This window comes from Mesoplodon mirus, assembly GCF_964341445.2.
Source record: "Mesoplodon mirus genome assembly, chromosome: 18".
NCBI lineage: Eukaryota > Metazoa > Chordata > Mammalia > Artiodactyla > Ziphiidae > Mesoplodon > Mesoplodon mirus.
Genome location: NC_138994.1, coordinates 18,382,251 through 18,396,365, shown reverse-complemented (window position 1 = coordinate 18,396,365; position 14,115 = coordinate 18,382,251). Strand labels below are relative to the sequence as shown.

General features: G+C 56.4%; 1 protein-coding gene across 1 annotated transcript; it reads left to right on the top strand.

Annotated features, from left to right (window-relative positions):
- Positions 1-2,323: 2,323 nt before the first annotated feature.
- On the top strand, positions 2,324-14,115 carry CDR2L (cerebellar degeneration related protein 2 like). The gene is made up of 5 exons (XM_082605257.1): positions 2,324-3,147; positions 9,418-9,530; positions 9,845-9,993; positions 10,579-10,746; positions 11,713-14,115. Exons 1-5 carry the CDS (start codon positions 3,069-3,071, stop codon positions 12,602-12,604), a joined length of 1,401 nt encoding a protein of 466 aa, XP_082461383.1. The 5' UTR covers positions 2,324-3,068; the 3' UTR covers positions 12,605-14,115.

Below are 14,115 nucleotides of genomic sequence, written 5' to 3'. Positions count from 1 at the left end.
CTGTGGTTGGAGCAGGGAGCGGGTGTCCACAGGAAGGGAGGGTATTTGGGTCATGCTGAGGGTGTGGTCAGCATGGTAAAGGCCAAAAGCTGAGAGATGACTCAGGAGCTGAATGTTTTCAAACATGGGGGTCTTCTAAGTCATCGCTGAAACCATCCTTAGCTGTGGGGGTTGGCGGTGACTTTTCAGGTTGAAGGGTCGCCTTTCATTGCTATCATCCTCACTGCACAGGACGTGGCCCTCAGCCCTTTGCCTCTGCTCTCCTCTGGGGACTCCTTAAACTCCCTGGCTCCTGTGGGTACATTTCCACACAGCTGCAGAATGAAGAAATGAACGCATGGGAAGAGATTTGGTGGTTTGGGAATGTGACCAGATCCCTGTGGAACAGCCACCCAACCTGTTTGTCCCTTAGATTCATTTTGTCCCCATCTCAATAAATGGCGTCACTGTCACCCAGTTACTGAAGCCAGACGTCTAAGGCATCACTCTGATTCTTCAGTCAATTCATCTGCACATCTTAGTTCTACAACTCAAATATTTCTCATCTCGCTCCATTTCCACTACCACCAGCCTTGCCCATCCCACCGTTACCTCCCTTCTAGATGATTGCAAAAGCCTCCAAACTGGTCTTCTTGCTTCCACCCTTGCTCCCCTCCAATCCATGCTCCAAAATTGCTAGTGATATTTCACAACTGAAAACTGAAAGCCTTTTATTGGTTCTCTCTGTCTACTTGGGAACAAAAAAAAAATCCCAACTCCTTCCCATGGCCCTAACTCCAGTTCATCTGTCTTCTATCCTCTCCACTCCAGCTATGCTGGGCTTCCATCAGTTTCTAATATATGTCGAGCTCTTAGGGCCTTTGATCTTGCTGTCTCCTCTGCCTGGAACACTCACCCCCCAGAGCTTGGCATGGCTGGCACCATCTTATCCTTTAGGTATCAGCTTAGATGTCACCTTCTAAGGGAAGTCTTTCCTGAACCTTCCCCCAGACTCTCTCACAGAAGCCTGTTGATTTCCTTCACAGCACATTGCAGGTTTGTAATCATTTATTTATCCCCACTAGAATGTAAGCTACACAAGAGCAGAAACTGCCTGTGTCTTAGCCATAGGGTGTTCTTTTCCTTCTTCTTGAGTAAACTATTAAAGTATAACATTCAGAGAAGTGCACGAAAGTATACAGGTCAATGATTTTCACAAATGAACACACCTGTATGTAACCAACACCCAGCCCAGGAAATAAAACACTTCTGGCCCCTCAGAGTTCCCCCACATGTCTCCCCAAGGCCAAATACTATCCTGATTAGATTTGTTTTGCCAATTTTGAACTTTATGTAAATGGAATCCTGACCCCCAAAGACATCCACAACTGAATCCCCAGAATCTTTGAATATGTTACTTCACATGGCAAAAGGAATTTTGCAGATGTGGTTAAATTAAGGATCTTGAGATGGGGAAATTATGCTGGATTATCCAGGTGGGCCCAATGTAATCACAGGGTCTTTAAAAGTGGAAGAAGGAGGCAGGACAAGTCAGAGTGATCCAGTGTGAGAAGGATCACCTGCTGTTGATGGCGTTCAAGATGGAAAAAGGGAGTCATGAGCCATGCAGTGTGGGCAGCCTCTCTAGAAGTTGGAAGAGGCAAGGAAAGAGACCCTTCCCTGGAGCCTCCAGAAGGGAACAAAGCCTTGCAAACAACTAGATTTCTTCAAGAGCCATGTCAATCTTCTAACTTACAGAACTGTAAGATAATAAGTGTGTGTTGTTTCAAGCCACTAAATTTGGGGTAATTTGTTACAGAAACAACCGTGGCTCCTTCTCAAGAAGTTCAACAACTTGTCACATGTTGATTGGGTCACTTTGGTCATTTGTGAAGTGCTTGGTCAAGTCTTTTACCCACTTTTCTACTGGGCTGTTTTTCTTTTTCTTGTGGATTCTCAGGTGTTCTTTCTATATTCTGGATACAAGTCCTTTGTTTGATGTATTTGCCACATATATTCAGAGTCGGTTATACTCAGGGTGCTTCAACAGTACCAGCACATGGTGGGGCCTAATAAAAGTGAGTTACATGTATACTTGAGTCTGAAAACTCCTTTAAGGAAAGAATGCTCGGATAAGTGACACATATAGTTTAATGGGTATAGTTGGGTATAGGATATGAATCCCAGGGAGAGGGAAACAGGACCTTAAAGGGAAAGGCCCAGAATGCAGGTAACAGTCAAAGTTCACCACTCCTGGAGTGAGGTTTCAGGCCACAGGCATTTAAACACAATTTCTTAAAGGTAATTTTTGATTAATTTTCATTCATTCAAAGAGTGTCCATGGAAGGTAGCAGGTCAGCCTGCTCTAGGCACTGAAGAGCCAACTGTGAACAAGATCGACAAGATCCTTGCTTTCAGGAGATCTACAGGGAGAGAGAGACAACAATAGGTAAACAAAATAAAATGATTTTAGACATTGAGATGTAAACTGGAGTCGGCAGTGAAGGGAAGGTGGGGTTGATTCAGCAACAGCCGAACCTCGACGCTGCGGAGATACCGCCCTCGGTCCCGCCTCTAGTTTTGCATACGTCTCCTGATTGGCCATCGGCGGCTGGCCCCACCCCGCGGAGCGGGCGGCTCGGGAAGCGCTGGGCTGACCCCGCCAAGATGCAGCGGCGGCTCCTGGTGTCGCCGGGCGGGCGGGGGGCAGCGCCGGCCGGAGTCGGGCAGGGGGCGCCCGCTGCGGCACCCGCTCGCTCCTAGCGCCCCAGACCTGCCGGCCGGGCTTGGGCCCTCCTTGCCGCCGTCCCGCCCGCCGTCCCCGCCCCTCCACCCTTTGTGCAGCCGCCGCCCGGTGCCCCGGGCTCTGCAGGACCCCAGCCGGGCCAATCCGCGGCAGCGAGCCAGCCCCGTGTGGGCGCCAGGCCGGCGGCCGATGGCGAGGGGGCGCGGCGCGGGCGGGGGCACTGCAGCCCTAGTCCGCGACGCGGGAGGCTCGGCCCGCCTCCGCCGCATTGTCCCGGGCCCCGCGCCCCGGCCCTGAGCCGCGCCGCCGCAGCGCCCAATTGCAGCCCGCCGCCTGCGGGGCCATGCGGAGGGCCGCCAGGATGGAGGATTTCACCGCAGAGGAAGAGGAGCCCTGGTACGACCAGCAGGACCTGGAGCAGGGTGAGCAAAGGGGGCGGGAAAGCGGGGTGCGCCCCGCGACCCCTGTCTGCTTCTCCATTGTTGGGCGGTATCACCCCGGGGAGGGCTGGGCTGCACCCGACGTGCCGGACTGAGAGAGGAGATGCGTCTGGAGAATGGGGACGTGGAGAGAGGGGACGCTGCCCGGGAAGACCCGAACCAGACGCGTGGAGACCTGCAAAAATGGGGGGAGCGGTCTTCCTCTTTGCCCGAACAACAGGGGCATACTTCACCCAGTTCGCCCACCCCATCTTAGAGGCAGGAACTGCCCAGGTGCCCCGGGTATTGTTGGGGGGGGGTGTCTGAGAGTACTGGCTGGAAGTCTTTGGAGGTCAGGAGGTGGCTCCTTGGTTATGTTTTGCTGAGAGGGGTTTTGGGGGGCCGAGGGGGGAGGAAGTTATCCCCATTCCAAATCCAGCGGCACACTTCCCTGCCAGGACTCCTGAGCTCCTAGAAAGTTTCCCCAACTCCCTTCCCCTCTACCCAGGGAGGTGATGGGGGTGCCGGCACCTTGCCGATGGAGAAGCGGAGGCTACTAGGAGTCCAATCTGCCCTTCAGAGGGAGGAGTCCCCTGGTCCTTCCTCTGCTGGCCTTCTCCCAAATGGCTCAAGGTTTGGAGGGGATCAGATTTGGGAATTCTGAGCAGTGCCCCAGATCAGAGCCTGAGTAAACAGGGAGTCACTTTCCCCCCTCTCCCATCTGAGGTCAGAGAGGGCGACTGCAAGGGGGTTGATGAGGTGGCCGAGGTGACGTCACTCCAAGTAGGGGGCGGGGCTGTTAGGACAGGAAGGAGGAGGAGGCCTAAGAGGGTCGGGGCCAGGGCCTGCTGGAGTGAGATCAAATCCAGCCTCTCCTCCCAAGAAAAGTGCCTCATTCTTGGATGGTCAGAATTGGAGGGGCTAGGAAACATGTCTAGAAGTGACCACAGTCACCCAGCAAGCCTGGTGGGTGTGGACACAGTCTGGTTCAGTGTGTGCAGACACCCTCTGGTCTGGGTCTGCATTCATGGGGCTCAGACGCCTGCCTTTGCCCTCATGTGAGGCATCTAGCCAGATCCTGGAGGCTTTGTTTTCCGGCCCTGACCCACATCCCCACGTGGCCACATTTGCTGGTAGATGAGGCGCTGCCCTTGTGTTCAGGACAGTGGGTTAATCAGAGCCTCTGGGGGACCAGTGTAGGACGGGGGGGTGCTGGGCTGGACCGCGCCTCTGTGTCCCGGAGGCTACCCTCAGCCTCCCTGCCTGGAATGAAATGCCCAGTCCTGGCTGCAACAACCCCCTTCCCCATCCTGGGCAACTACCCCCAAAACCTCACATTACACAAACACATATCAGCCTCCACTTAAGTGTCAGACACGATCCTGGGAGCTGGGAGTAGTCCCAGCCCTGGCCTCCTGGGTGCACCTGAGTCGGTGGAGTTGGGCTTGTAACTGAGTGGGGATGATAGGATGCGGTGAGAGGGCTTCATGGAAGAGGCGGGCCTAGAAGGAAAGGTTGGAAGCTGAATGCCTGGGAAGATGGCCTCCTTGGAGGCAGATGCTGATGTTGTTGCTGTCTTATTTCATTCCCGCACTCCTAAAGAAGTCTCTGGCACTGTGCCCGGCCCAGATGTGGGAGGAAGGAGCTAGGGAGTAGGGGTGGGAGATGTGCTGCATCCGGAGAGGGAGAGAGATGTCGAGATTCCAGCTGGGCCAGGCAGCCATGCTTTGGGTCCGGGGTCGGGAATGGGACCCACAGGCCCCTGCTTTTCTGGCCTTACTGGTCTGCAGCAGTCAGCCTTGCCACGTAACCTGAGTAGCAGCCAGAGCCCAGGAATGAGGAGGGAAACGAGAAGTGAGACAGTCTCAGAAGAAACTGGAGCTTTCCACCAGAAGCCAAACGTCTGCTTGCCGTGGGCCAGGTGCTGTGCTGAGCCTGGGATGTGATCTCCACCCTCGCAGTCTCCACAGTCCAGCAGAGGAGGCAGAAATGGGATCAGACTAGCACCTGTGACGGAGCGACAGGGGTTCTGCAGCAGTGAGCCCCTGCGGACAGTGAGAACAGGAGTGAGGGCCTTCTGCTGTGAGACGCGTAAAGGTTTACACACCCCTCCGAGCCGGAGGGTGAAGAGGACCCTCCCACCCCGCCCCGGCAGAAGAAGGCAGGCCGGTAGTCTAAGTGGAGGGGGTGCTTGTACCGAGGCACAGTGCCATGCGAAAAGACCACGCATGACTGCAAAGTAGGAATTATCTGGAGTGCCGGGGTGGGGGTCGGAGGAGGTCCCAGGCACTGGTGCTGCGGCACCCCACGGGGACCGGCACGGAGGGCTGGATGGTGGGGTGAACGTGGGCCAAAGGCCAGACACGTGGGGGATCGGGTGCCTGTTCCTTCCCCCTTCCCCACACCCGCTCCCCAAATTCTCTCCCGCCCAGCTGCCCCCAAGTTGCCTCTGAGTGTCCCAGGACATGGTTTTTCTCAGCTAGCCCCAACTCCCCCGAGGACGGGCCCCAACTTTACTTTCAGATGCTTGGCCATCAAGCGCCTGTTTGACTTTGATGCTGTTCCTTCCCAGTGGAGGCAGGCATCTGGGACAAACAGGGTCCTCCTTTCTCACAGTGTTCCCTCTGCCCACTGCCATGAGCACCTGTAAAAATAGAAAAAAACATTAATTATTAAGCGCTGGCACTCTCTCTCTGCCTGCCTCCCTCCCCCGCCTTGGACGAGGTGTGGCTGGCCCTGTGGGCACCTCTTTCCAGGCTGAGAGATGACTGCTGAGTCACAGAATTGAGGTCCTGGGCTCCTGACCTTGAGTCTCAGCCTCAGGGGAGAGCTCTGACATGGCGAGGGGAGGGAGCTGACCGGACCCCAATTCTGTGGACCCAGGGCTCCTGACATTGGTGCCCGGAGGCTGTGAACGGGACCCCTGCAGCCCTGCCAGGTGGTAGCTGGCCTCCTTCTGCCCCCTTTATCTTTGTCTTTTCTTCCCTATGTCTGTCCTCTGTCCTTTTCCTACCTCTCTTCTCTGGAGTCTAGGGGGTCCCGCCCTGACCCCAACCAGGAGGGGCAGTAGGATTTCAGGATTTCTTTTCAAAGACATCCCCTCGGCTCCCAACCATTCTCTCTAGGGCTCTGGGGCATTGCTCCTGGGCAACACCTCTGCTGGCATTCAGAGGGCAAAACTGCTGCAGCCCACTGCAGGAGACCGCAGAAAATGCTGGGGTCCAGGCAGGGGAGATGCCAGTTCAGACTCAGTACCTTCCCTGGCCTGGTCCAGTGTAACCATTAATCTGGCTGTGACAGGCTGTTTATTACTCCAGATTCCACTTCTGGCTTAGCCAGCTCCCCCGTTCTCCCACTCCCAGGACTCCCTCCCCCTCTGGTCCAGAGGGAGCTGCACCCTCCCCGAAGCCGAAGCCGTGCCCAGCCCTCATCTAGCTGGTGTCCTTTCCCCAGCACTTGGCTCCACTCAGTCCCCTGCGCTGCAGCTTCTAGACTTCTCTCATGATCCCTCCTGGCAGCTCGGACCAGCTTAGCTTGCACTGTGATCCCATTTCCCTGAGACAGTCTCTGAGATTCTCCCCAAGCCGCTTCTATTGTGTTCCCTTCCTCCGCATCTCGGAACCCCGGTCACATTCGCTGCCTTCAATATCCCCAGTTTCCAGTATGACTTGCAGTATGACAGCTGCCCCAGCCCACCCCGCTGGCAGCAGGAATACACACACAGCTCAGATGCTTACCTGGAAAGAAGAACATAAAGTGCAGTTGTTCTTGGCCTTTCCTCACTCTGCCTCTGACCTTGGACTCAAGGTTAAGTTTCAGGGGCTTCATGCAGGCCACCCACAGAGCCTGTCCTCCCACGCCAGTGCAGGAGGTAGCATCCCTAGCAGTGGCCTCGTCACAGACGACCTGACAGTTCCCAAGGGTAAAAAAAAGTTAGTGTGACCGTCTGTTCTTTTTCATGTATACATGAATTACTTGATAGCCTTTGTGGATGAGCCAAATGTCCGCCATCCCATTACAGAGAGCAGGAAGCTGGCGTGCCTCCCTCGTCACGAACTAGGGGTGGTCTTGCTGAATTTCCACCAAACACAACATAAGTTGATCTGACCTCCTCTCTTTTTTTTTTTTTTTTTTTTTTGCGGTATGTGGGCCTCTCACCGTTGTGGCCTCTCCCGTTGCGGAGCACAGGCTCCGGACGCACAGGCTCAGCAGCCGTGGCTCATGGGCCCAGCCACTCTGCAGCATGTGGGATCTTCCCAGACCGGGGCACGAACCCGTATGCCCTGCATCGGCAGGTGGACTCTCAACCACTGCGCCACCAGGGAAGCCCCTGACCTCCTCTTTGAGACCACAATCTGATCCTAGGCTTCCCTTAGACATATATGTATATATTTAAATATAAATAATAATATATTTACAAACATTAACTTTTGTTTTTAAAATTTTTATTGGCGTTTAGTTGATTTACAATGTTGTGTTAGTTTCTGCTCTACAACAAAGTGAATCAGTTATACATGTACGTATATCTACTCTTTTTTAGATTCTTTTCCCATATAGGTCATTACAGAGTATTGCGTAGAGTTCCCTGTGCTCTACAGTAGGTCCTTATTAGTTATCTATTTTATATATTACCCTTTGCTTCTAAAAGGAGTTAGGCCTATGTATGGGGAAATATCCACCCCAAATGTCTAGGTACCTCGCCCAACTTCAGACCCACTGAGAGACATTTTAGGAATTCCAGCACCTGCCATTCCCTTCTAACCCCTCCCCCTCCCCACGATACAGCCCCCTAAAGACAGGCCAGATTCTCTCCCGACCTCTCTGATAGGTGTTCATTTACCTTTGGCTGGGATTGGGGAGAGGAGGTTCTGGTCCCACAGGGTACAAGAATTGGAGCTACTGGGGGAAGAGGTTGGTTTTGCTGCCCAGGGGAAGAAGGTTTTGGAGAGGGGCGTGTGTCACTAGGACCAAATGGTACCCAACCGGGGTGAGGAGATGTGAATTCTGCTTCCAATGTGGCTGTAACCCAGGTGATGAAACCTCGGGTAGGTTATTCTTTCCTCTCCAACCTGTCATCCATAGAATAAGGAGGTTGGGCCAGAGCTTTTTTTTTTAATATTTATTTTTATTGCACCATTTTTTACTTTCCTGTTTTCTCTCTTTTTTAAAAATTTATTTATTTATTTATTTATTGGCTGCCTTGGGTCTTCGTTGCTGCGCGCAAGCTTTCTCCAGTTGCAAGCGGGGCCTACTCTTTGTTGTGGTACGCGGGCTTCTCATTGCGGTGGCTTCTCTTGCTGCGGAACACAGGCTCTAGGTGCACGGGCTTCAGTAGTTGTGGCACACGGGCTCAGAAGTTGTGGCTCGCGGACTCTAGAGCACAGGGTCAGTAGTTGTGGCACGTGGACTTAGTTGCTCCGGGGCATGTGGGATCTTCCCAGACAAGGGATCGAACCCGTGTCCCCTGCATTGGCAGGCGGATTAACCACTGTGCCACCCGGGAAGTCCTGGGCCAAAGAGTCTTGAAGCCGTATCCAGTTCTAACACCCAGCAAGCCCTTCTGCCCCTCCCCCTCTCAGTGAGCTCCAGCCGCCCTTCCAAACCCAACTCCAAGGCTGCTCATTGCCTGAGATTCCCACTGTCCCCTGCGTGAACTCTCCCTTACCTGTCATCTCAGGGCACTTTGCCCCTATGTCTGATGATGCTCTTGTCACATTCCACTCACTAATTCTTTCAAAAAAGATTTCTTATTCACTTGCTCTGTGCCAGGTACTGTTCTAGGTCCTAGAAATATCAGTGACCGAAACAGGCAAAATCCCCGCCCTGTAAGCTTACGATTTAGTCAAGGGAGACGAACAAGATAAGGGTACAGATTGTTTGGTAAATTCGGTGGTGTTATGAGCTCAGGAGAAAAATGAAGCAGGGAAGGAGTGGGGCGTGGGGGAGGGTGCAATTTTGAGGTCAGTGAGGTCAATGTCTGAGGAAGGCCTCCTGGAGAAGGTGACATTAAAGGCAGAGAGGGATGAGCCCTGGGAGTGTCTGGGGAGAGGACATTCCAGGCAGAAGTGACAGCCAATGCACAGGCTTAGCTTGTGGCTTACATCCCCTTCCAGGCCTGGAGTCTCCCCAGGGGTGGCCCCTGGGTCCTGGTTCTCTCAGGGTCCCCAGAGGCCCAGCCCAGAATGAATGCTCAGAACAGGAATGGCGGGGGGTCCTCCAACTTCATTCTCAGCTGCTCATATTCCTCTCACCCTCTGCCCCCTCCCCCCCAAGACTTGCACTTAGCTGCGGAGCTGGGGAAGACGCTGCTGGAGAGGAACAAGGAGCTGGAGCAGTCTCTGCAGCAGATGTACGCCACCAACGAGGAGCAAGTGCAGGAGATTGAGGTGAGGGGCCACACGGGCCCTGCATAGGCTCCGCCACCCATCAAGGACCCCTTGGCCCGTGTGTACCTTTGTGCAGCTTAAGAAAAGGTGCCCTCTTAGCAGGCCCAGCCTTGGCCCAACAGCCTTGTGCAGTTCACAACCTGCACAACTGTCCTAGGCAGCCCTATTGCACCGCCACCTTGACACCTCCCTCTGCTGCAGACGAATACCCCAAAGCAAACCTGTTCCAAGAAGTGGGAGGGGGGCCCAGGCGGAGACATTTTCCCCAACACAGTTCTGAAAGGATACTCACCCACCCCCACCCCCACCCCCAGTACCTGACCAAACAGCTGGACACGCTGCGGCACGTGAATGAGCAGCACGCCAAAGTGTACGAACAGCTGGACTTGGCGGCCCGAGACCTGGAGCTGACCAACCAGAAGCTGGTGCTGGAGAGTAAGGCTGCCCAGCAGAAGATCCATGGGTGAGGGCCGGGTGGAGGGCTGGGAGCCGGGGGCTGGGGATGGCCAAGGAGAGGCCCAGGGCCGGGTGTACATGTGTGCATATTGACCAGTGGGTGTGACTCAGGCTCCTTCTTTCGGAAGCCCAGGTCTGGGAACCTGGGATGGTAGTGAGTTTGCCCTTGTCGATTTGGGCTGGCTTAACATTCAGGACACAAACCTTCTTTAAGCACGAGCTACACACCAGGCTCTGTTTTAGGCACTGGGGAATACAGTGATGGGGTTGCAAAGACACTGTCCCGCCCTCTGGGAGGGAAGGCAGACACGTAAATATTTTATTGCAGTGCAGGGTGATAAGTGATTAGATGGGTGTACAAGGAACCGAGGAGACACAGTGGAGAAATGGTCAGCTCTGCCTGGGAGGTGGGGGAAAAGAGTGGGTCCTTGGTCATACAAGGAGTTCCCCGTCTGACCTCAGCACCAGGCAGCATGGCTCAAGGTCACCTGTTTGTCCCCCGCCCCCAAGTCCCCCTAGGGCTGCAGTGAGGAGGGCTGGCCCCGTCCCCTTAAAGTCCCTCCCGTGCGTGTGTCCCCCACCCCATCCCAAGGCTGACGGAGACCATCGAGCGCCTGCAGACCCAGGTGGAGGAGCTGCAGGCCCAGGTGGAGCAGCTGCGGGACCTGGAGCACCTGCGAGTGCGGCGGGAGAAGAAGCGGGAGCGCCGGCGCACCATCCACACCTTCCCCTGCCTCAAGGAGCTGTGCGCCAGCCCCCGGTAGGTGAGGGTGCCACTCGAGGGCAGAAGCCCGGACCCTGGACCGTGTCTCCGAGTGCCCGGGGCTGCCAACCACGGCAGGGAAGGGAGGCGAGGCGCCAGGCGGCAGGTGGGAAGGAGAGCTGCCGCATTGTCCAGGCTATCGGAGGGGCTGCTCCTGTTGCTAACGACAGTCAGCAGGTGGCGCCTGTGAGCACTGGCCGTGTGCCCACCACTCGGCTCAGTGATTTAATTCTCACGGCAGTACTGTAAGGTGTGGTTTATCGTCCCCACTACCCAGAGGAGGAAATTGAAACTCCGAGATCATGTGTCTTATCCAAGGTCACCTGTTTGTTTAGTAAGCCAGAATTCTCACCCAGGAGGGGTTAACAACTATACCTTTCAGTTCTCAGTAAGTCTTTTGAATAGGATGACTTCCTAATGTAAGAATACTGTACACACGGTGTATTTAGTGGGTGTTTCAATAAAGGTCCTGGCAGGAGACAGATAGCCTCCGCCCACAGTAACTGAGGAGTGCTTAATAAAGAGGTGTGGGCAAGGTGCGGGGAAACCAGGGGGACACTGCAGCACCCTGGGGTGTTGGTAGCAAGGAGCTGTTACCATCCTGAGGCCTGAAGGGACCAGGAGAAGGGAGGTTACTGGAACCTAGAAGGCAGGGAGAGCGCTGTCTGGCCTGCAGTAACCAGGGAAGGAGCCCAGAGGGAGACATTCCCCATGACCTCCCTCTGCCCCCATCCCCCTGGCCCTCCTGCCAGTGCCTCCCATTGGCTGAACCCAAGAGAGGGCCAGGAAACCTGGCGGAAGCTAAGGGCAACCTCCCAGAGCAGAGGGCAGGGGGAGGAAGGCCGAGAGCGACTCTAGGTGGGGCAGCCTATCCAACCCCGTCAGGTAGAGAGATGCGGCTGGGCTCCCGGGGCCTTGGCCTTGCCCACCGCCCTCTGCCCACCTGCCCCTGCTCCCTCCCAGGTGCGAGGATGCCTTCCGCCTGCACAGTTCCTCCCTGGAGCTGGGCCCGCGGCCGCTGGAGCAGGAGAACGAGCGGCTGCAGACCTTGGTGGGAGTGCTGCGCTCCCAGGTGAGCCAGGAGCGGCAGCGCCAGCAGCGGGCTGAGCGCGAGTACGCGGCGGTGCTCCAGGAGTACTCGGAGCTGGAGCGGCAGCTGTGCGAGATGGAGGGCTGCCGCCTCCGCGTGCAGGAGCTGGAGGCCGAGCTGCTGGAGCTGCAGCAGATGAAGCAGGCGAAGACCTACCTGCTGGGCCGGGAGGACCACCTGGCCGAGGCCCTGCTGGCGCCCCTCACCCAGGCGCCTGAAGCCGACGACCCCCAGCCGGGCAGCGGGGACGACTCGGGCACCCAGGACGGGGTCTCCTCTCCGGCCGCGTCCCCGGGCCACACTGTGCGCAAGAGCTGCAGTGACACGGCGCTCAACGCCATCGTGGCCAAAGACCCGGCCAGCCGGCACGTGGGCAACCTCACGCTGCACGCCAACAGCGTGCGCAAGCGGGGCATGTCCATCCTGCGCGAGGTGGACGAGCAGTACCACGCGCTGCTGGAGAAGTACGAGGAGCTGCTGAGCAAGTGCCGGCAGCACGGGGCGGGGGTGCGGCACGCGGGCGTGCAGACCTCGCGGCCCGTCTCCCGGGACAGCTCGTGGAAGGACCTGCGGGGCAGCGAGGAGGGCCAGGGGGAGGCCAAGGCGGGCGAGAAGAGCCTGAGCCAGCACGTGGAGGCCGTGGACAAGCGGCTGGAGCAGAGCCAGCCCGAGTACAAGGCGCTCTTCAAGGAGATCTTCTCCAGGATCCAGAAGACCAAGGCCGACATCAACGCCACCAAAGTCAAGACGCACAGCAGCAAGTGAAGGTTCCCCGGCCAGTGGCCTCCCCCAGGATCAGGCCGTGGGGTCCCTCTTACCTGGGCTGTGCAGCCTCTCGTGAGAGAGGGAGCCCTTTAGCAGCAATACACCCCAGAGGGAGGCTGCTCTCTGACCCAGGGAGCATGCGGGGGACACCCGTTCCCTGCTGACGGGGGAGGCTGTCAACACCTCTTGCCTCCCAGGACCCTCCACCACCCCGCGCCAGCCCAAAGGCGCAGCCGAGAGTCTGCAAGCCAAATGTCCCCGCTCCCCGCTCTCCCAGCCCCCACTCCCTGACCCTGGGCCTTGCTCTCAGATTTGTGGCCAGGCTTCTGAAAGCCATTCTGGACCAGTTGGCTTTTTTTTTTTTCAAAGTTCTCTTTATTGTTTTTATTTTTTTGAGAGATTTTTTTTTGCAAGGCAGGGTCTCCCTGACCCCTCACCACAACTGGAAACACTTGAAGGGGGACCCCAGAGCCAGCTGTTGCAGGTTCCAGGGGTCTCCTGGACCACCCACTGCTTCTCCAGCTGTGACACGCTGTCATTCCCTTAGCACCAGCTGTCCCACCTCGAGGGTCCTGACCAGGTCAGAGACGGCCCCTGCCATGCAGAGCAGAAAGCCTGAGCCAGGCCCGAGTGGCCCGACTCCAGCCCTGGTGAGGGCGGGCTTCTCCCTGGAGATCCTCAGCCCACTGCAGATCTGTAGCCAATCAACTCAGAGCCAGCCTCCCTGGGTTCCAGCCCTGGAAATGCCTTCTGGGTATCAAGCCTTCCAGGGGTCTGGGCAGTGGGAGCCCCCTATCTCTGCATGCCTCCTCTGACTCACCGAGCTTGGCCTCTGCCTGTCCCCATCTCAGGGACCATGATGTGTCTCATTCACTCCCGTGCTCCCCCCAGGCCCACCCCACCGCAGGTCATGCCTGCCACCCCCAGAATGTCCTGGATGTGTGCCACCCGCCCATGGTCCCAGCATCCTCCCCTGCCCCCCTTTACTGGGACCCACCCAAGAGTCTCACCCCACACTGGGCAGTATTGAAATGGGACCAGATGGGGAACATGTCTCCTCCTTCCCATACAATGCCTGCTTTTGAGGACCCAGCTGGGTCAGGGGTTTAATCTTTTGTTAAGGCTTCAGAACGTCCAGCTTCAGCTAAGAACTTCAGCTAAGAGATGCCCAGGTCCCCAGTTTGCCCTGAGAAATTCTTCAGGGCTCCCAGTTCCTTCTTCCTGAGACCCTAGAAATCAGAGGAGCCATACAACGCAGTGGAAGTCAGTAGCCCCGGCCTCTGTGCTGGGAGCCCAGTGGGGAACCTTCATGCCTTATTTGTTTCTAAGGGGTAAAGGGGTTTTCTTAACAAGCCTGCCCAACCTCCCTGGAGGCTCCACCCTGTTTTCTGGGCGGCACTGTGATGAGAGTTGTCAGCTGGTCCTTCCAGTCACACATCTTGGAACCTTTGGTCCGCTGGAGCTGGGCAGCTCCCAGCCATCCGTGTGTCTCGGGCATCTAGGGTGGAGGG